Source organism: Saxophila tyrrhenica (genome assembly GCF_035928015.1).
Source record: "Saxophila tyrrhenica strain CCFEE 5935 chromosome Unknown scaffold_1, whole genome shotgun sequence".
In the NCBI taxonomy this organism is placed as follows: Eukaryota; Fungi; Ascomycota; class Dothideomycetes; order Mycosphaerellales; family Extremaceae; genus Saxophila; species Saxophila tyrrhenica.
The window spans coordinates 1,251,890-1,270,663 of record NW_027041733.1 but is presented as its reverse complement, the minus strand read 5'-3'; the positions used below and the strand labels follow the sequence as shown (position 1 = coordinate 1,270,663).

Genomic DNA, 18,774 nt, shown 5'->3' with positions numbered 1-18,774 from the left:
CATGTGACAGCACGTGCCTGAACTGAGATCTGCGCTTATCGTTCCTGGCCGTGGACCCTGCCGGATCGTTCCTGCCGCGAGCCCAATAAGCTCAGCCAATCGGAAGATGTGAAATGTGCAAGCGAGGTTGAACAAAATTGTGGTACGATGCAAATGTACGATGCACGATGCCATTGAAGTGTATGACCTTCGACCGCCACTCCCTTTCGCCGCCATCATTCGATCCTGCAACGACTACTTAGTCCTGGGGTGCGGGCGGCATGTTCTGCTTTACTTGAGAGCGACTTGCTTGCGTTGAGCCAGCGTTGAATTGCATCAATTGCGACTGCTCGCGGACAGAAAAAGCCGAGACCGACTTCAGAACATCCGCCTCTTCTTCGCTGAACAGGCAGGAGCACTTGACCTGAGAGCAGACGAAGATGGCGTCGCCAATGGAGGCTTTCAATGTCTCACAGACATCCGTTCCGGACACTCTCCACGCCACCATGTCTTCCGTACAAACAGGCTTCATGAGCAGAGTGTTAGAGAATACGGGCATCTACAGCATCCTCTTCACTCTGCTCGCAGTAGCAGTGACATATGATCAGAGTACGACATCCTCCAACCCAGCATGTTGAATCTCGCTAACACTGAACGTCCAGTCGCCTACTGGCGCTACAAAGGCAACCTGGCCGGCGACGCGTGGAAAATCCCCTTCATCGGCCCCTTCCTCGACAGCGTCAACCCGAAGTTCAGCGGCTACTACGCCAAATGGGTCTCTGGCGACCTCTCCTGCGTCAGCGTCTTCCACAAGTTCGTCATCATCTCCTCCACCCGCGACATGTCCCGCAAAGTCCTCAACAGCCCGGCATATGTGAAGCCGTGTGTGGTGGATGTGGCGCACAAGCTGCTGAGACCGGAGAACTGGGTCTTCATGGACGGGAAAGAGCACGTCGAGTACAGGAAGGGGCTCAATGGCTTGTTCACGAGGCAAGCGCTGGAATCGTATCTTCCCGGCCAGAGGCAGGTGTACGATGAGTACTTTGAGGAGTTCCTCAAGCAGACCAAGGCGAAGAACGGAGCACCACAGCCGTTTGTGTACCAGCTGCGAGAGCTGATGTGCGCGGCCTCTTGCCGGACGTTCGTGGGGCATTACATGTCGAGGGAGGGTGTGAAGAAGATTGCCGACGACTACTACAACATCACCGCGGCAATGGAGCTGGTCAACTTCCCCATCATCATCCCGTACACCAAGACGTGGTATGGCAAGAAGGCGGCGGATCAAGTGATCGAGGCGTTCTCTGCTTGTGCTGCAAAGGCGAAAGTGCGGATGAGGCAGAAGGGTGCTGAGCCCGAGTGTATCATGGATCGCTGGGTGATGCAGATGTTCGAATCGGAGCGCTACCGGGAGCGTATTGCGAAGGGCGAGCAGGTGCCGCAGTCGGAGAAGCCGACGCAGCTGCTGAGGATGTTCTCCGATTACGAGATCAGCATGACCGTCATGACGTTCCTCTTCGCCAGCCAGGATGCGACTAGCTCAGCATGCAGCTGGATGTTACAGCTCACTGCAGATCGACCTGAGGTTCTGGCCAAAGTACGAGAAGAGGGAGCACGCATCCGGCCTGACCCCAAAGCGGGCGTCAAGCTGGAAGACCTGGAGAACATGGTGAGTCCCAAACCTCCATTCTACACTTCTCCCCGTGCTAACGATTAATGCCCAGGAATACACCCGCGCAGTAGTAAAAGAAACCCTCCGCTACCGGCCCCCCGTGCTCATGATCCCCTACCTCGTGAAGAAACCCTTCCACATCCCCGAAGCCAACTACACGGCGCCGAAAGGCAGCATGATCGTCCCCTCAACCTGGCTCTCCCTACACGACCCAGAAGCGTACCCGGACCCGGACACTTTTGACCCCGAACGATGGATCTCCGGCACCGCCGAAGAGCAGGGCAAGAATTGGCTCGTGTTTGGAACCGGACCGCATTATTGTCTCGGACAGCAGTATGCCGTGTTGAATTTGATGCTGATGCTGCATATGTTGAGTGCGGAGTTTGAGTGGCGGCATGAGGTTACGGCTTTGAGCGAGGAGATTCGGATTTTCGCGACGATCTTCCCGAAGGATGATTTGTTGCTTAGCTTTTCGAGGAGGGGGGAGAAGGCATAGGTTGGGGTTTGGGGCGAGCGTGGTGTATATTTGGCGATCCTGGGGGAAATAGCATTGCTTGCGGGATAGAGATGCCCCTCGGTTTTTGGGTGAGGGGTAGACAGTATTCAATCACAAGTTCAAACAAGTTGGTTCTCTTCCCAAGGCCACGAGCATTCGGAGCAGTGTCCTACGTCAGCCATTGACACGACCCGAGACGAGGAAATCGGCCCGGAACAGGGAAATATCAACTTGTGGATCACATGGTTATCATTCTCTAATCAGCAAATGGAACTAAAGCGAGTGTAAGCGGCATAACATAACATGCCTTCCCCCAACCTCCTCCCCTCTGTTCGCCCCTCCCCAGCATTCCCTCCCCAACCCTCCCTTCTCACCTCTCAACTACTTAGCCACATGAAGTCTCTACTTCTTCGCCTGATTCCCACCCGGGCCACCACCGGACTTCTCTCCCACCCCCGCTCCAGCAGCATTTCCCAAACCCTGATGGGAGGAAGCATTTCCAGCTGCATTTGCACTGGCATTTTTTTCGCCGGCGGATTGCGCGCAGGAGGCGAAGGCGGTGTCGTTGCCGGACTTGGCCTACAGACAGTGGATCAGTGGGGTGGATGACGGGATGATCGAGTGCTGGGGGAAGGGGAGTAGGATGGAGGGTTCGGCTATAGGGAGTGGGGCGTTGAGGGTTGGGGGAAAGGGGAAGGGTGAGGGGTATGGAGGAGAGGGCGTACTTCGGAGCTCTGGATGCGAGCGGAGTCGTCTTTGGTCATTTGATTAGGCATGGTGAAGGGGGGTTTGCGGATTGTTGGTCGTTGGTTGAGTGTTGATCGTCTTGGTCTTGTCTTTTGGATCTGGTCTAGTCTGGTCTCATCTCGTCTCGTCTGGTCTGGTCTGATCAAGAAACAGCACCACTCGCGCGGAAGGACGTCTTTTATGCTTGGATTTAGGGAGAGGATGCCGTCAGAAGAATGTCCGATCGTTGCTCTGTAACGGAGATATGTTCGTTCAGTCGTTTTCGAGAATGTTTGAACTTTTTTCGAATTGGCAACGATTGCTGTGCCGGAAGCAAGGGGTGGAGGTCTCTGGGTCAACTTCTGCATACTTCAACAACGCCTTCGGCAGCGTATCTCATAATGTCCTTAGACAATCATTTGCTGATTGCAAAAGACCTGTAGTTGATGCAATGCATATCCTCCTCGTTTCGAGCTTGTTGCATTGCAAGACGTGCTTGTCGCAGAAATGTCCACAAAAGCATGCTTTCCACCAAGCTCATATCGCTGGCACACGTCTCCATGGCGTGCTCTTGTATGCAGCCATGAACCCCAACTCCGCTGTCTTCGAGAGTTGCGACGAAAATGGCCAGCTCTCGGTCATAACGGCCGGAGATAAGGAAGTGCAGCTCGTGATGGCATTATAAATGATCCACGGAGCCAGTAGCTGGCAAAACTAGGACTGGAGTAAGCATGGCCTTCTCGTTCATCAAGCCCACCAGACACGACGTCTACCCGTTCATCGACCCGCAAGATGGCCTCAAAGGTGCAGCGGATGGCAAAACTGTTCTTATCACCGGAGCCGGGAGTGGTATCGGACGACGTATCGCGCAGTCGTTTGCTCTTGCTGGAGCTTCAAAGCTCATCCTAGGCGCCAGGAGGGTGGAGAAGCTGGAAGAGACCCGCTCGATCATCCTCGAGTCAACGACAGAGTGCGATATCTCCATCATTCGCCTCGATATCGCAGACGAGGTGTCGGCCAAGGAACTCTTCGCTGGCTTGGACTCGCCCCCAGACGTCGTAGTGTCCAACGCTGCAGTGGCTTTAGCACAAGCGGACATCGCAGCTTCAGACCCAGCGTTGGTGGCGCAAGAGATCGACATCAACGTCAAAGGCCCTTACCTCATTGCCCGATACTACGTCGAGGCCGTCAATGCCGCCGAAACGACAGGCTGCTTGATTCATGTCTCCAGCGAGAGCTCCTGGAAGTTTATCCCGAATTGCTCGACTTACGGCTTCTCCAAAATCGCCGGCAACCTCATGATTGAGTACTTGCAGCGGGAGGAAGAGCGTGGTGCTGCGAGAGTACGCTGCGTGGCGATGCATCCTGGTGGTGTGGTTACGGAGCTGGCTGGACGCGAGCTGCCGGAACAAATTAAGAAGTTGTTGATCGACCAGCCTGCCTTGCCGGGTGGGACGGCGGTGTATTTGTCGACGGAGAGGGCGCGGTTCTTGTCGGGGCGGTATGTGCCTGCGACTGCGGATATGGAGGAGCTTGAGAAGGAGAAGGGGAGGATTGTGAGGGAAGACCTTCTGAAGACGAGAGTGGTTGGGTGGTTTGGCTCGTTGGGGTAATGCTTCATCATGTGCATGAACCAAGACAACCTTACCGTCTTACCATCCGAACAAGGTCTGCCTTGATCGTACGGCCAGCCCTAGAAGAGTTCGTAGCGCTCTCGTCATGATCATTTGGACATTCTTGTCGTTCGTCTCGACCGCGCTGAAGGCCCACAGTGTTGCACCACCGCGGTCCTGTACCGCTTAGATGACGGAAACGGCTTCGCAAGGCTAAAATTCGCACCAGGACAGATATAGAGTCTCCCCGACATCGATGTTCAAGTTGGAAAAGGAAGAGAGGATAGACCGGAGAAAGTGGACGTATGGATAGAAGGACTGGTGGACAGAAGTCTTGGCTCCTCCGAACGCCGCATGCCATTGAGGATTACCACCAGACTCCATCACAGACACCTTCTTCGCAACACTTTTGACAGATGGCTATCTAGCCATGCCGAGAAACAAATTTCACGGCTTGAAGCGGCCGGTAAGCCACTCTACACCATCCCCTTGATCACCTCCTAACCACTCCCCAGAAACTGCGCCAGTCCTGGTCCAAATACAACCTCTTCAACCTCACCAAAGTCAGTACGCCCTCCGCCGCCAACAAGACCTTCTTCCAGCAGAAATGGCTCGCCAAGTCGATGACGCGGGGGTACCACAACCCCCAGATCAAGGAGAAGCACTGGACGCGGATGTTCGATAGGAGGATGCCGTCGGTAGTGCCTATGGACTTTCGATATCTGGCGCAGAATGATGGGAGTGAGATGGCGCTGGGGAGAGGCAGTGGACTGGATGGAGGAGAGGATGGAAGGGCAAGGCGGAAACAGAAGACGCCGTATATGAATATGGCGTTTCATCCGCTTGAGCGACGGTTAGACACGGCGATATGGCGCGCGCTGTTTGCTTCATCGACGAAGCAGGCGCGGCAATTTGTGGTGCATGGCGCTGTGAAGGTCAATGGGAAGAAGATGGTCTACCCTGGATACCAGCTGAATCCGGGCGACATGTTCTCCGTGGAGGCGGACAAGGTGATGTATGCGACAGGGGCGAAGAAGAGGCGCAAGGACAGTCCAAAGTCGATTCAGGATATTAAAGACCTTCGAGAGGAGCGGAGAGCGCTTGCGAGGGAACAGCAGCAAGAGATGGAGGAGCAGGAGGATAGTGATGCTGGTGCTGCAACGCTCGAATCCGATGAGGAGCGAGAGGCGATGTCCGGCAAACCCGAAGACCACGCAGACCCCAAGGTGGCGCTGAAGGGTTTGATGATGCGAGCACAGAAGATCTTGGATGATTCGAAGAGGAAGCTATCCGGGAAGAGACAGCAGGAGCTGAGGCAGTTCTCGCGATCGATCAAGAAGACGATGTCGAAGCTGCGAGGAATCGAGGAAGGGAATGTTGAGGATACTATCGATGGCCTGGAATCAGGTCTGGCGGAGATCTTGACGAAGATACCACAAGACGAGCTGCCAAAGGAGGTGAAACTGGATTCAGCTGCGGCGGCCGAGCAGCGCGACCAGGCTACTTCTGAGCCAGAAGAACCACAATCATCGGAACCAGCAGTATCACGACAAACAGGCAAAGTTGACGAATACCGAGCGCGAAAAGACGCCGAGCTACTTCACGCAGCCCTAGCACGAGCGAACGAGAACCCGATCGACACATCAAAGCCCTACGCGACGCCATGGAGGCCGCGCGAGTTCATGTCCGCCTTCGCGTTCATTCCGAGATACCTGGAAGTCAATCAGAATATCTGCTCAGCTGTGTATCTTCGGCATCCTGTGGCGAGGCCTGGGTTGGCAGAGGTGCCTTCGCCGTTCCATGGGGAGACGCTAGGGTTGGCGTTTAATTGGTATTTGAGGAGGAGGTGATTGTGGTATTTAGATTTGTATGATTACTGTTGTACATTGCAGATCTACTCTTCGGGAAGTCTTGTTCCCCCGAGCGAGGGAACGTTGAACATGCACTAGCGCGGCTCCGTGAGAAGCCAATCAGAGCCGTGGATGCGATTTGGCAGCTTCTTACCACATCGACTTCTCGCAATCAGCTACTACCTTATCAACACGATCGGATAGGACAATCTGAATCAGAAGTTCACAGCTCACCGAGTCATACACGAAGCGGATAACCAGGTGACGAGCAGTACTGCCATACAATCTCTCTTCTTCAATCGCCTTTTGCACACCATAACTCATCCGAATTCTTTTCTCCCGTTCATTCTGTACTCGTCCTCTCCTTATCCTACCTACCACCCTCCTTTTCCATATTCCACCATGTCTCCTCAACCGGACTATGCCCAAAAAATCCTCATAGTAGGCGCAGGCGTCTTCGGCCTCTCCACTGCCCTTCACCTAGCAAAACGCGGCTACACCCACATCCACCTCTTCGACTCCCAACCCTACCACATCAACAACTACGCCTGTTCCCCTGGCTGCGACGCCGCGAGCTGCGATGAGAATAAAATTCTCCGCGCTTCGTACGGGGATGCGAGGTTGTATCAGGATCTGGCTTTCAAAGCGATGCCGGAGTGGCGGCGGTGGAATGAGGTGTTGGCGGAGATGAAAGCGGAGGACCTGCCAGCGGGTTTGAGGGAGGGTGTGAGGTTGTGGAATGATTGTGGGTTTTTAAGGCTGAGTGGGGAGGGGTTGGAGGAGAGCGAGGTGGCGACGCAGGCGAGTTTTCCCGAGGGGTTGAGGGGGACGCAGTATCGGGTTTCGGATGAAGGGAGGCGGAGGGACGCTGAGGATGAGAGGATTCCGAAGACGAAGATTGATCCTTTTGGGAGGTTGGAGAGGGGTTTGGCGATGGATGGGGTATTGGATATGACGGCCGGGTTTGTGCTGGCGAGTCGGGCGTGTGCTTTTGCGTTGTTTTTGGTGAGGAGGGCGGGGGTGAAGACGTGGTTGGGGAGGGAGTATGGGACGAAGTCGTTGATGAGGGAGGGTAAGAGGGTGACTGGGATAGTTACGAATGACGGCGAGGAGCACTTCGCGGATACCACCATTGTCGCCTGTGGCGGCTGGACACCCAGCTTACTGCCAGAAATCGAGCAGCTGGTCGAGACGACGGCAGGCAGTGTTCTCTCGATCAGACTACCTGAAAACCGACAGGACCTCTGGGACAAATTCTCCCCCGACAACTTCCCCGTCTGGAGCTGGAACATGAACTCCTACGACCCCAACTCAAAGAACGTGGCCGGTCTGTACGGCATGCCACGCACCCCCGAAGGCGTCGTCAAAGTCGCTTTCCGCGGCGCAAAATGGACCAACTACGCCTATCGTAGCAGTGCAACAGGTCGTCAGCTATCGTATCCTAAAACGGACGTCGACAAGATCCCGGAGGAGGCGATGCGAGTCATCCGCTCTTTCTGCGAGGAGAACCTCCCAGAACTTCTAGACCTAGATCTCGAACGTGGACGACTATGCTGGTACTCCGACTCGGTCGATAACTCGTTCCTAATCGACTACCCACCCGAAACGGAGGGCTTGCTCGTAGCGAACGGCGGAAGCGGACACGGGTTCAAGTTCTTGCCTGTGCTGGGCGAGCATGTGGTGGATGTGCTGGAGCGGAAGGATACGGAGTACACGAGGTTGTTCCGGTGGAGGGATGTGCCGGAGGGGGATCCGAATGGGTTGAGGGAGGGGGTGGAGGGGTGGCGGACTTTGGGGCGGCAGAAGATGGTTGGACAGGAGGTTTGGAGGAGGGGTGGGGATGATGCACGGTTGTGATATTCTTCCTGCGTTTGAGAGCTTTTCAGAATACGTTCGGCGCGCCTCAAGTGCTGCTTGTAATCATTTTTCATTGTTTCTGGCCAGACCTGATCACACCGCACCCGGCGACTGACGTTGTAGAGACCATGGCAATTTCTTAATACCTCCTCCAGCTCTCTCTCGACGACCGACTGTCCTCGTGACTCCAAAGCGACGGTGAGCGAGGCCTACGAGCCCGCCTTTGCGCTTCCCTCGGGACATCCCGAATGAACTGTTCCATGTCTTCGTCATCGTACCGCGACTCGTACTCCTCAAAATGGTCCGATGGAAGATCTCTCCAGTCGTCTCGACGTGGCGGCGATCTTCTCCGTCGTGGTCTGTCGAACGGGTCGGTTGTGCTCGAAGATCTCGTGTCATAACAGCTTTCCCTGTGTGCTGGCTGCCTCTGCCCGTGGTAACAGCGACAAGGTGCAGGACGGCGGCGGCCCCCTCTAGCTGACGGAGGACACATGCAGCCGCTCATGAATACTGGAGGGGCGCCTCTCATGACACCACCCTGCAGAGCACCCCCGGCCATCGCGCGAGGACCCCAGTGCCAGGGAGGTGGAGGCGGAGGGGGGCGAAGCATTGGCATCCTCATGCCCATCGGGCAGCCCATCGGGCAGCCCATTCGATGACAGCACTGCGGCATGAAGGTCATTGTCGGTGGTGGACCGGGATCTAGCAAGCTCGTCAGCATGGTTCATGCAGGGGCGGGCCCTGGGACGCTGTACCGTAATGATCATGTCTGCATCCACCACCTACTCCGCCTCTCATCCTGATTGACGCGTACAGATCCATTTCGGCTTGGTGACGAGCTGTGGAAAAAACGCTGTCTGCCGTTGAAGTTTAAAGGCTGCTCAAATCTTCGAGGTCTGCAGTAGATTTGGGCGCGGGCTCGAGCTCGAGGTCTGCAGGACCAGACGGTTGCACCGGGGCACTGACTACGGCCGGCCATTTTATAGCCGACGTTTGCTTGCTCTGTCGTTGTCAGCCCTTTGGCCTCCGCAAACACAATCCGAAGCATCGCTAAGGATGCATCTCGAGCATTTGATCCCTTTGGAGCCTTCTTTCACCCCTGGAAAGCCTCGTTAGGAACAGTAGAAAGGAAACAGAAAGTGAGACAAGTCAAAAGAAGCCTAGGATCAGAAAATTACCTTGCTAAATGCGTTTGTTCTGTACTACCTTGCTCAGCGCAACAAACACTTTCCTGTGTGCCCGTCCAGCCTCTTTCTGCGTAACGAGTGACAGCAGGGCACAAAGAGGCGGTCAGTCACGAGCACAAGCACACTGTGGAAATTTGTCAAAGTCTTGTGGTCGCGCCACAGGCAGCTATCCGCAGACTGTGCGACATTCATGCCATCGACCTGTAGTAGACTTGGCCTGGGAGCAGTAGCAAGTCTGTGATCGAGAAGGGAATCTGCTGTAGCTGTGCGTCTCCATACGTGATAGGTCAGACGTGCAGCAGGTGTTGTTCGTACTGCCAATGCTTCTCCGTCCGCTCTAGAGGACCCTGTGGCCCCTTTTGATATTTTCGAGCTGGAGCTCATGCAGGAACACTAAGGTCGCGTGCTTGGATTGGCGTGAAGACCGACGCGTAGACAGCTAGCGACAAGCCGGATCGCACTGATTGTTGTTGTATGGTTACTGTAGAGCCTCACCGTAGCAGTCATTCCGATCATCTAAGTCCATGTCGACGGTACCAGCCAGGAATGATGATGAAGAGAAGAGAAGAGGTTGGTGTCCAAAACGGAGCTACTCAGTGGTCAGGCGTTAAGCGAGCCTCTGATTGGCCAGGCTAATTTCGACCTCGAGAAGAGACCTGGGAGCAGACTTCTTGCGCTGCACCTGAACCTACACCTTCCCCAAGGACACCACAGCCTCCCCATTCCACGAAGCGCCGACGACACGATCCAATACGACGACGAACATCACATCTCAACAACTACTCCATCTCGACACTGCTCAAGCATCGCCCGATCCAACGACAGCCACCTACGTCTCCCCTCCAGGCCTGTCCTCATCCTCAAGACCATGGCTCCTTCCACATTTGCTTCTGCGGCCGCAGGAAACAACCAGGCATCCAATTCGGCACGTGATGGCGGTTCGGAATGGTATGTACCACCCGTCCACGCAGCTGCGGAGAATTTCTGCTTCGACCGCGCCTCATGCGACAGCCGCGTGTCGTGGAGTGAAAGCGCATTTACTGACACATCTTGCAGGTCGCGAAGACCCAACGGCGCGACACAGACCTTCCGTCGACCTTCTGGCACCTCAATGTCTTCTGCGAACCAATTCTCCGATGCCGCCGCCCCCTCTCAAGCCCCACCACGATACGTCCCGCCACACCGAAATGGAGCTGTGAGCGATGCGCGCTACTCCAAAGACCAGCTGCTTGATTTGTTCAGAGCGCAGCAAAGCGCGGAAGGGGGGCTTCGAGAGGGGCTGCAGGACTTGTATGTGGGCGGATGGCAGCCGGACAGTACAAATGGCTTAGGGAGTGCGAGCTGGGGCCGGAGTGACAACACCCGCGACAACCAGCCAGGGCCAGATGTGTGCTGGGACAAAGATGGCTCTATTGAGCCGCTGGGACTGTCGGAGATGGATCGCGAAGAGCGAGAGGTAGGTCATGCTCAAGCACGCGCCGAGGAATTCATTATTTGGATACTTACAAAGCACAGCTCTTCTCGACTTCCGTCAACACCCCACTGAAGCCGCCTACCTCCAACAAGGAGAACCAGCAATCGAATGGACTACCGAACCGTAAGATTTCCATCTCCAACCAGGGCAATACCCCCGGCGGCTACGGACTCTCATCGCCCACCGCGACACGTGGGCAGGGACGTCGCCGGGAGACAAGCGAGTCCTTCTTCCCACAGAATGCGTTGGCTTCTCCCACGGCAACGTACGATCGCAACGATCAGCGCGCTCCATCTCCACCGCCTTCTCTGCAACGTAGGAGGACCGACACCAAGGATGGCGGCAGGGGCGATGCAGAAGACAAGACCGCGTCAACTCCATTCGGTTCCATCAGACGTAATCCAACCGGACCGTTGAGTGCTGGACTTGGTGGTCCTTCTTCGCCATGGTCAAATGCGCCGCAAAGCGCTGGTCTTTCTCCCATGGGCTCATTCGGCAATTTTGGGCTCGGTCAAGCTGCTCAGACGGAGAAGCGCAGTGGAGTTGGCAGTGGGCGGGCGGAAAGCAGGTTCAAAAATCTGTTGAGCAAGGACAACGGCGAAGAGACGGGCATGAGGAGTCTAGAGCGGAAGTCCAGTTTGACAGGGGCGTCTTGGCGGCCACAGCAATCGCACGGTCTCGGTGGTGCTCCTTTGGAGGAAGCTGATGAAGACACACCATCAGGCAGTGCCGCTCTTGCGGAAGATGCAGAAATTAGTGAATCGCATCAACGGCAGGGCGGGTTTGGTACACCCGGTCGTGCCGAGCCCAGCGACCGTGGGTTTGGAGCATTTGGTATGACTTCGGATGGCCAGGGTTTCGGACAAGGCTTCATGCAGCAGACGCCAGGCCAGCACCGCCAGATGGGAGGCAACGAGCCGATGAGTCCAACCGACACCAATCCTTACCAGTCTCCTGAACAGCAACGGGGGCTCAACAGCCTGATGCAGGAGATGGAGGGCGAGAACTCACGTCAGCTTCCCGGACTTGGTGGGTATCCTGGCGAGCAGTCGCAGCACTTTGGTGGTCTGGGAGGTCTGGGCGCTCTGCCAAACCTTGGACGACCGGGTGGAGTGGGCGCTATGAACGACCGCAGCCAGAACAGCAGCGTCAATGCCAACAGAGGCTTCGGCGGTCTTGGCGGACTCGGACAGCTGGGTGGTGGTTCTGGTGCAGCAGCCTGGCCTTCCAGTCATGGTGGACTCGGGACGCCTACCAGGTCAACTGCGGGTTTGTCCAGCGCTTTCGGTGGAGGCATCTTCGCTACATCCACGGGTGACGTGCATTCCCCTGGACTTGCAGGTCTGGGCGGCGGTAGCATGATGAGCCCACATCCGAATGCGGGAGGCAGCAGGATGGCCAGCATGTTTCCGCAGAGCATGCAGGACCAGATGCGGCAAGGCGAGCATGAGCGTGATTTGGGCGCCGAGAGGGGTGGCTACCAGCCGTTCATGGGCCAGCTTGACCAGCCACGTCCAAACGACTACCCATTCGCCGAGCAGAACGAGTCTGATCGAGCAGATCAAGAGAACGCAGGATTCGGAGCGCCTGGTCAAGGTCAGCCTGGACAGGGTCAATCTGGACAACCTGCGCAGGGACAACCGCAGCCTCCCAGTTCGGCTTCAAACCAGCCTCCCCCACCACAGCAACGCACCATGGTCATGCCAGACCGCATGCGCTGGATCTACCGCGACCCACAAGGACAGACGCAAGGACCATGGTCGGGGCTGGAAATGCATGATTGGTACAAGGCTGGCTTCTTCTCGCCTGAGCTTCTCGTGAAGAAATACGAAGATCAGGACTACGAACCGCTCGCGCAACTCATCCGACGCATTGGTAACTCCAGAGAGCCGTTCCTGGTCCCGCAGATCGGCATCCCTCACGGCTCTGCAGCGACGACTGGCCCGAGCGCTTGGGCAGGTGCTGCGGCGACACCGTCGACGAGTGGCGCTCAGCCGCCTTTTGCTAACAGCTTCCCGTCGTTCGGCACCACATTGACGGCAGAACAGCAGAATGCACTCGAGCGTAGGAAGCAAGAGGAGCAGTATCTGATGGCACGTCAGAAGGAACATCTCGCGCAGCAGCAGATGGCACAGCGCATGCATTTGCAGATGCAGCCAGGTGCTCCAGGCTCGCACAGCGGCTTGGCGCCTGGTCAAGGACAACTGCAACATCAGGCTTCGGCTCAGTCACTACACTCTCAGCCTAGCTTCGGCAGCATGACTAGCCCCAATGCTGGCCCTTTCCAGCCTAGTCCGCTTCAAGGGCCGCAAGGTCACCAGCCAGGGTTCTTTGACAACTCCTTCCGCTCGCCTGGACAAGGTGGTGGGCTGGGTGCTGTCGGCGCTGGCATCGACAACCTTGGCCACATCCGCGAAGAAGAGATTCCCGGCATCATGGACCGCTTGGATCAAGGTGCTCGCGCTGCTCCTGGACAGTTCGGTGCTCCGGGCCAGCCATTCTCGGGTCAGCAGCAGATGCAGTCCCCGCCAAACAACGAGCACGATCTACAAGTCCAGCAGATGCTCCAGGATCGCAACAGGCTGCAACAGGAGCAGGCAATGCATGACGCCCAGCAGCAGCTTGACAACGAACAAGGCCTGTCTGGCGACCGTCTGAGACAATTTCAGCAGCTGCAGGGTCAGGGCAAACTGACTGGTATCGATGCACGTTTCCAGCCGGCATTGGGCAAGCAAGAATTGAGCGACGAGCAGAGCTCAACGATGCAGAGTAGTGTTGGCTCGCCAGCTATTGCTCAGCGCGAACGTACCCCTCCGCAAGAGATGACTTTGACCGAGCAAGTTCAGAAGGCAGCGTCTGTTCAGCAGTCGCCGGTGCAGCCACAGCCTGGTCTTCCTCAGCCATTCCCGCCAGCTCCTTCTCAGTCCCCTCTGCCGGCTCCGGCGGCTCAGCGAGCTGGAAGACAGAGTGTCGCAGATCAGCTGCAGACTGAGCAACGCGATCTTTCGCAGACCCCATCTGTGGACACGCCAAGTGCAGCCGTCGCACCATGGGCGAAGGAGCCAGCGGAAGCACCAAGGGGACCGTCCCTTAAGGAGATCCAGGAGATGGAGGCGAAGCAAGCTGCTGAAGCTGAGGAGATCGCATCCGCACAACGCCGCGCAGCTTTCCAAAAGCAGATGGAGGCCCAACAAGCTCAAGCTTCTATCGCACCAGCGCCTGGTCTGCCAGCGAGCGCAAGCTGGGGAGCGGCGAGTGGCTCGCCAGTGACCACCCCCAGCGGTGCATCCGCCTGGGCGAAGGCCGCTCAGAAGCCCACCACAGCGACCAGCGCGAAGAGCATGGCGCAAATCCAAAAAGAAGAAGAAGCACGCAAGAGGCGCGTGGCCGCTGCCGCCGCGAGCGCTCAAGCCGCAACGGCCGGCGTCGCTCCTAGCCCGAGCGGCGGTGGGAAGAGCTACGCTAACCTCGCCGGCAAAGTCGCATCGCCTGCTCCTAACGCTGCCGGAAGCGCGTGGACGACTGTCGGTGCTGGCGGGAAGCCGAAGACTCCTGCTGCGCCCGTGCCGCAGCCTACGAGGACCGTTAGTTCCGGCGTCGTACCGGTTGCGCAGCCTGCGCAGGCGAAGAAGCTGCCGACGAGGTCGTCGACTATGGGATTGTCGGGCGGCGTGAACGCGCAGGAGGAGTTCAGGAAGTGGGCTGTTAACGAGCTGCGCCCGGATCTAGCTAAGGGTATCCCTGGTACGTTATCCCACCCCTCTCCCTCGCCTCCACCTACTAACATATATATCCTTCACAGTCGAAGAATTCATCACCAACCTCATCGCCCTGCCCCCAGACGCCGACATGCTCACCGAAGCCGTGCACGGCGCCTCCAACACGCTCGACTCGCGGCATTTCGCCGAAGAATTCATCCGTCGCAAGCGCCTGGCGGATAAAGGGCTGGTAGATGTTTCGGCGCCGCCGAAGAGTGCGAGCCCGGGCAATGCGGGGGTTTCGGGGTGGAGCGAGGTTGCGAAGAAGAGTGGGACGACGGCGGGGAAGGAGGGGGTGAAGGAGGAGAATGGGAATGGGAATTTTAGGGTCGTGGCCGCGAAGAAGGGGAAGGGGAAGAGGTGAGCGTGTGGTGATGGGCGGGGTCATTCGTTGGGGAAGAGGGTGGGGGGGAGGTGTGTAAGCAGTCGTTTGTATCGCGGCAGATGATGGATGAATGGCTTTGACTGCTGTCTGTGCTACCGTTTCTTAGCTCACATTCCTTTTTCTTCCGCACCGACGTCACTTTTACCGACAGGTGTACCCCCCATCGACCATGAGCGCTGAGCCCGTGACGAAAGAACTCCTGCCCCCTGCAAGATACAACACCCCATCCGCAATTTCCTCCGGCCTCCCAATCCTCTGCATCGGCACGGCCGAGACCACGCGCTCCTGCATCGCCGCGAACACCTGTGGATCCTTCATCGTCAACGGTGTCTCCGTGTAGCCGGGACAAATGGCGTTGATCCGCAGACCATCCTTGGCATAGTCCTCAGACGCCGTTCGCGTAAGCCCGATAACCGCGTGTTTGGTCGCTGCATACGCCGTCGAGAGCGCGATCCCGACTACCCCTTGGATGGACGCGAAATTCACTATCGACCCCCGCTGCAGCGGTCTCCCGTCCCTCGCGGAGGAGGGAATGGGAGCTTGTTCCAGCATTATCCTCGCCGCGGCGCGCAGAACGAAGAATGTCCCGTTCAGGTTCACGTCGAGGATGCGCTGCCAGTCCGGAGTCTGCACGAACGCGGCGCCGCCTGAGTGCTTCATCGCGATGCCCGCGGCGTTGACGACGTAGTCCAGCCGGCCGAAGCTCTGCGCGATGGCGTCGAGAGCGGCGTTGACTTGGTCTTCGTCCGAGACGTCGAGGGGGTGGATTTCGAGGCGGCATGGGTTGGTCTTGTTTTTCCCGTTGGCAAGGGCCTGTTCGATCTCGCGTTTGATGTCGTTCAATGCGTGCGGGTTGATGTCGAGCAGAGCGACGCCCGCGGCGCCTTCGAGAGCGAAAGCTGCTGCGGTCGCTCGGCCGATGCCTGATGCCGCTCCGGTGACAACTGCGAAGCCTGGGACGTCCATGTTGTAGGCCGGTGGTTGTTTGATGGGAGATGAGGGTCTGCTGGAGAAGATTGAACAGGTGTTGTTGAAGGTTGATAGACTGGCCTGGTGGCCAAAGCTACCACGTTCGGTGCAGGTAGTGCTGGTATAACTTTCCTCTTTCAGATGGGAAGCTTCTATCGGCGTTCTGCAGTAAGACTAGAGGCGGAGCATAGTCATGACCTTTCTCCACTAGCCTATCCGTCTCTGCGTCATCTCATCTTTATGTTCCTGGCCTATACCACTGTATGCTCTTGTCTGATGAACTGGGAGTCCGGAAACAGAATTGTTCAGCCTAAGAGTGTTGGACACCAAACGACAACGCCTAGTGGTGCACCCGAATCCTTTCTACAACTACGCAAATTTCAGACCCTTATAACCCGACGCCTGGACATCTCTGCATCGCTTGCGGAACTCGACCGCACTGCCTGCATACCGGGCTACACTCCTCACCGTCTTGCCCTTGACGTTCGTGTTCACCCCGGTCATCCAGCTGTCGACCTCGTTCATCAACGTCAAAGCGTTGCTACACTCGACCACGTGCTCTGTCCAGCTCTCCGCCGCTTCCTGCGTCGCCTCGACGTAAGTGTAGTTCTTCTCGTCGCAGTATTGTAGGAGGTCGTTGATGACTTGGACAGCGTGCTCGATACTCCGCGTTGCGTTCCCGAACGGTTGATGCGGCCCAAGGACCATGAACATGTTCGGCATCGCCGGCACCGTGAGGCCGAGGAATGTCAGTGGTCGGTGGTCTGGCCAGATCGCTCTGTCGCCTTGTTTAGAATGGCTGCTGGCGATAAGTGGTCGGTCATGCTTCGCATGCCAGTCAATGGCGCTGAAAGCTCCTGTGATTGCATCGAATCCGGTAGCGTAGATGAGGACGTCCAACTCGTGCGTGCTGCCATCTGAGGTTGCGATTCCCGTCGGTGTGATGCGCTCTAGTGGCGTCTTTTGAAGGTCCACGAGATGGACATTGGCTTGGTTGTAAGCTTCAAAGTACCCGCTATCAAGTGGCACTCGGCGGGTCCCAAAGCCGTGGTTCTTGGGGATAAGGCTCTCTGCAGTCTCCTGATCGTGTACTCTGCCTCTGATCTTGTCCGCCATGAACCGGGAGTACATCTCGTTTGCAGTACGATCGGTGTAAGTGTCACTAAAGATACCCAACCATTTGCCAAATCCGGGTTCGTTGTACAGCTTCTCCCAGAGTGCAAGTCGCTCTTCCTCGCTCACCTCGAGCGACTTTCGTGGATCGGCCTGGTGCACAAAGCACGCTGGTGTCTCTGCGCATCTCTGGAAGATGGAGTCGTATTCTCTCCTATGCTGCGCCATCTGTTCTGTGGTGATCCCGCTGTTGCGCAGCGGCGCTGACCAGTTTGCCGTCCGCTGAAAGACAGTAACAGAGCCGATGTCAGGGACCTTTGATATCGATGTGATGGTCTGGATGCCAGTCGCGCCGGTCCCGATGATGCCAATCCGCTTATTTGCAAAGTCACGGTTGATGTCGAGATCCTGTGGCCATCGGGAGGTATGGAATGACTGGCCTGTGAACTCGTGCACGCCGGGAATATTCGGCAAGGTCGGCGAAGAAAGGAAGCCAATACAGCTGATGAAGAACTTGGCTCTATACTCCTTACCGGCCCCATCGGCGAAAGTCCAGGTGTTGGATGTGTCGCTCCAACGCGCAGAGCTGATCCGCGTGTTGAACACGACGTGTTGATACAGATTGTGCTTCTCTGCGAAGTGCTTGATGTATTGGTGCGTCTCAGGTTGGGGTGAGTAAGTCTCCTTCCAGTGCCAGTCTTCGAGCAGCTCCTTGTCGAACGAGAAGCCGTAGGAGAGCGACTCTGAGTCGAATCGGCAGCCAGGGTATCTGTTCCAATCTGTGAATCATTGGTCAGCAGCTAACTCGTGGTTGTAGGGAAGTGTTGGAACTTACACCAAGTGCCTCCAACATCATCTCCAGCTTCTAGGAGCTTCACACGCCATGAAGGAAAGCGCTGTCGGATGTGGTAAAGACTGCAGATGCCCGACAGACCAGCGCCAATAACGAGTACGTCGTATGTCTCATCGGCCGTACTGTGGGCGTGAGGCATGATGGGCAATGGACGGAATTGTATCGGCCTCCAAGAAAAGATGGTTGAGCAACGTGCTCGTATCTTGTACGCGAAATACGTGTGAGAATAGCACCATCAACCATACCGATCTAAGAAGACAAGAGACGCGTTAGGTCTTGCGGATGACATAGCTAGCCTACCTTGACCGATGCCTGCGATGGCGGCTCTGCGATGGCTTTCCTGTTTGGCGTGGAGTGGCGGAAGGGATAGGAGTATGAACAGAACTGTGGGACTGCACTGGAGGGCTGGACATGGAATGTGTAGAGAAAGCCTTTACTGCCCGCCCGCCTGCGTTCAGCCATTCTTTGGCGTGAGTCGGGACACCGACGCTGCTGGATAAGAAGCCGACAGCTTCCATAATAGAACGCGTCGGTACAGGTATGCGCCGAGTCGGTGAGCGGTTAGACGGGCATGGGCATGATGAGACGAAGCAACGGAATGAGGCCCTTCAAGCAGGAAAATCCGGAGCTGCTCCAGCGACGATGAGGAGACGATGCTGCTGATGAGATAAGGTGTGGTAGAGGAGGGTTCGCCACGCCCAGTGCAGCAGAAAGGGAAAGCAACGGCAAGACCCGCCTGGCGCTTCTGTTGTTGCTTGCCTCTTGCGCCCGCGCCATGGTCTCCTCTCCACGACTGGCTTGGTCAATATTCGGAGTTATGGACAGTCGACTTGAGATGGCTGGTG

The 18,774-nt window shown here is 56.7% G+C and overlaps 8 protein-coding genes across 8 annotated transcripts; 5 read left to right on the top strand and 3 right to left on the bottom strand.

The window, feature by feature from the left end:
• Window positions 1-485: 485 nt before the first annotated feature.
• ERG5 (RNA polymerase C-22 sterol desaturase) lies at window positions 486-2,144 on the top strand (the record flags this gene model as incomplete). The annotated part of the gene is made up of 3 exons (XM_064797827.1): window positions 486-588; window positions 642-1,645; window positions 1,701-2,144. 3 exons carry the CDS (start codon window positions 486-488, stop codon window positions 2,142-2,144), a joined length of 1,551 nt encoding a protein of 516 aa, XP_064664061.1.
• A 402-nt stretch (window positions 2,145-2,546) lies between these two features.
• On the bottom strand, window positions 2,547-2,920 carry LTR77_000561 (uncharacterized protein; the record flags this gene model as incomplete). Its single annotated transcript, XM_064797826.1, has 2 exons — window positions 2,547-2,723; window positions 2,870-2,920. 2 exons carry the CDS (start codon window positions 2,918-2,920, stop codon window positions 2,547-2,549), a joined length of 228 nt encoding a protein of 75 aa, XP_064664060.1.
• Window positions 2,921-3,601: 681 nt separating this feature from the next.
• Window positions 3,602-4,673, top strand: LTR77_000560 (uncharacterized protein; the record flags this gene model as incomplete). The annotated part of the gene is made up of 2 exons (XM_064797825.1): window positions 3,602-4,479; window positions 4,580-4,673. 2 exons carry the CDS (start codon window positions 3,602-3,604, stop codon window positions 4,671-4,673), a joined length of 972 nt encoding a protein of 323 aa, XP_064664059.1.
• A 240-nt stretch (window positions 4,674-4,913) lies between these two features.
• On the top strand, window positions 4,914-6,333 carry LTR77_000559 (uncharacterized protein; the record flags this gene model as incomplete). The annotated part of the gene is made up of 2 exons (XM_064797824.1): window positions 4,914-4,949; window positions 4,999-6,333. 2 exons carry the CDS (start codon window positions 4,914-4,916, stop codon window positions 6,331-6,333), a joined length of 1,371 nt encoding a protein of 456 aa, XP_064664058.1.
• Window positions 6,334-6,735: 402 nt separating this feature from the next.
• Window positions 6,736-8,190, top strand: LTR77_000558 (uncharacterized protein; the record flags this gene model as incomplete). The annotated part of the gene is made up of 1 exon (XM_064797823.1): window positions 6,736-8,190. One exon carries the CDS (start codon window positions 6,736-6,738, stop codon window positions 8,188-8,190), a length of 1,455 nt encoding a protein of 484 aa, XP_064664057.1.
• A 2,055-nt stretch (window positions 8,191-10,245) lies between these two features.
• On the top strand, window positions 10,246-14,973 carry SMY2 (kinesin-like protein; the record flags this gene model as incomplete). The annotated part of the gene is made up of 4 exons (XM_064797822.1): window positions 10,246-10,325; window positions 10,434-10,833; window positions 10,893-14,595; window positions 14,654-14,973. 4 exons carry the CDS (start codon window positions 10,246-10,248, stop codon window positions 14,971-14,973), a joined length of 4,503 nt encoding a protein of 1,500 aa, XP_064664056.1.
• A 162-nt stretch (window positions 14,974-15,135) lies between these two features.
• On the bottom strand, window positions 15,136-15,960 carry LTR77_000556 (uncharacterized protein; the record flags this gene model as incomplete). Its single annotated transcript, XM_064797821.1, has 1 exon — window positions 15,136-15,960. The coding sequence occupies one exon, from the start codon at window positions 15,958-15,960 to the stop codon at window positions 15,136-15,138; it is 825 nt and encodes a 274-aa protein (XP_064664055.1).
• Window positions 15,961-16,332: 372 nt separating this feature from the next.
• Window positions 16,333-18,068, bottom strand: LTR77_000555 (uncharacterized protein; the record flags this gene model as incomplete). The annotated part of the gene is made up of 2 exons (XM_064797820.1): window positions 16,333-17,855; window positions 17,912-18,068. The coding sequence occupies 2 exons, from the start codon at window positions 18,066-18,068 to the stop codon at window positions 16,333-16,335; spliced, it is 1,680 nt and encodes a 559-aa protein (XP_064664054.1).
• Window positions 18,069-18,774: the final 706 nt, after the last annotated feature.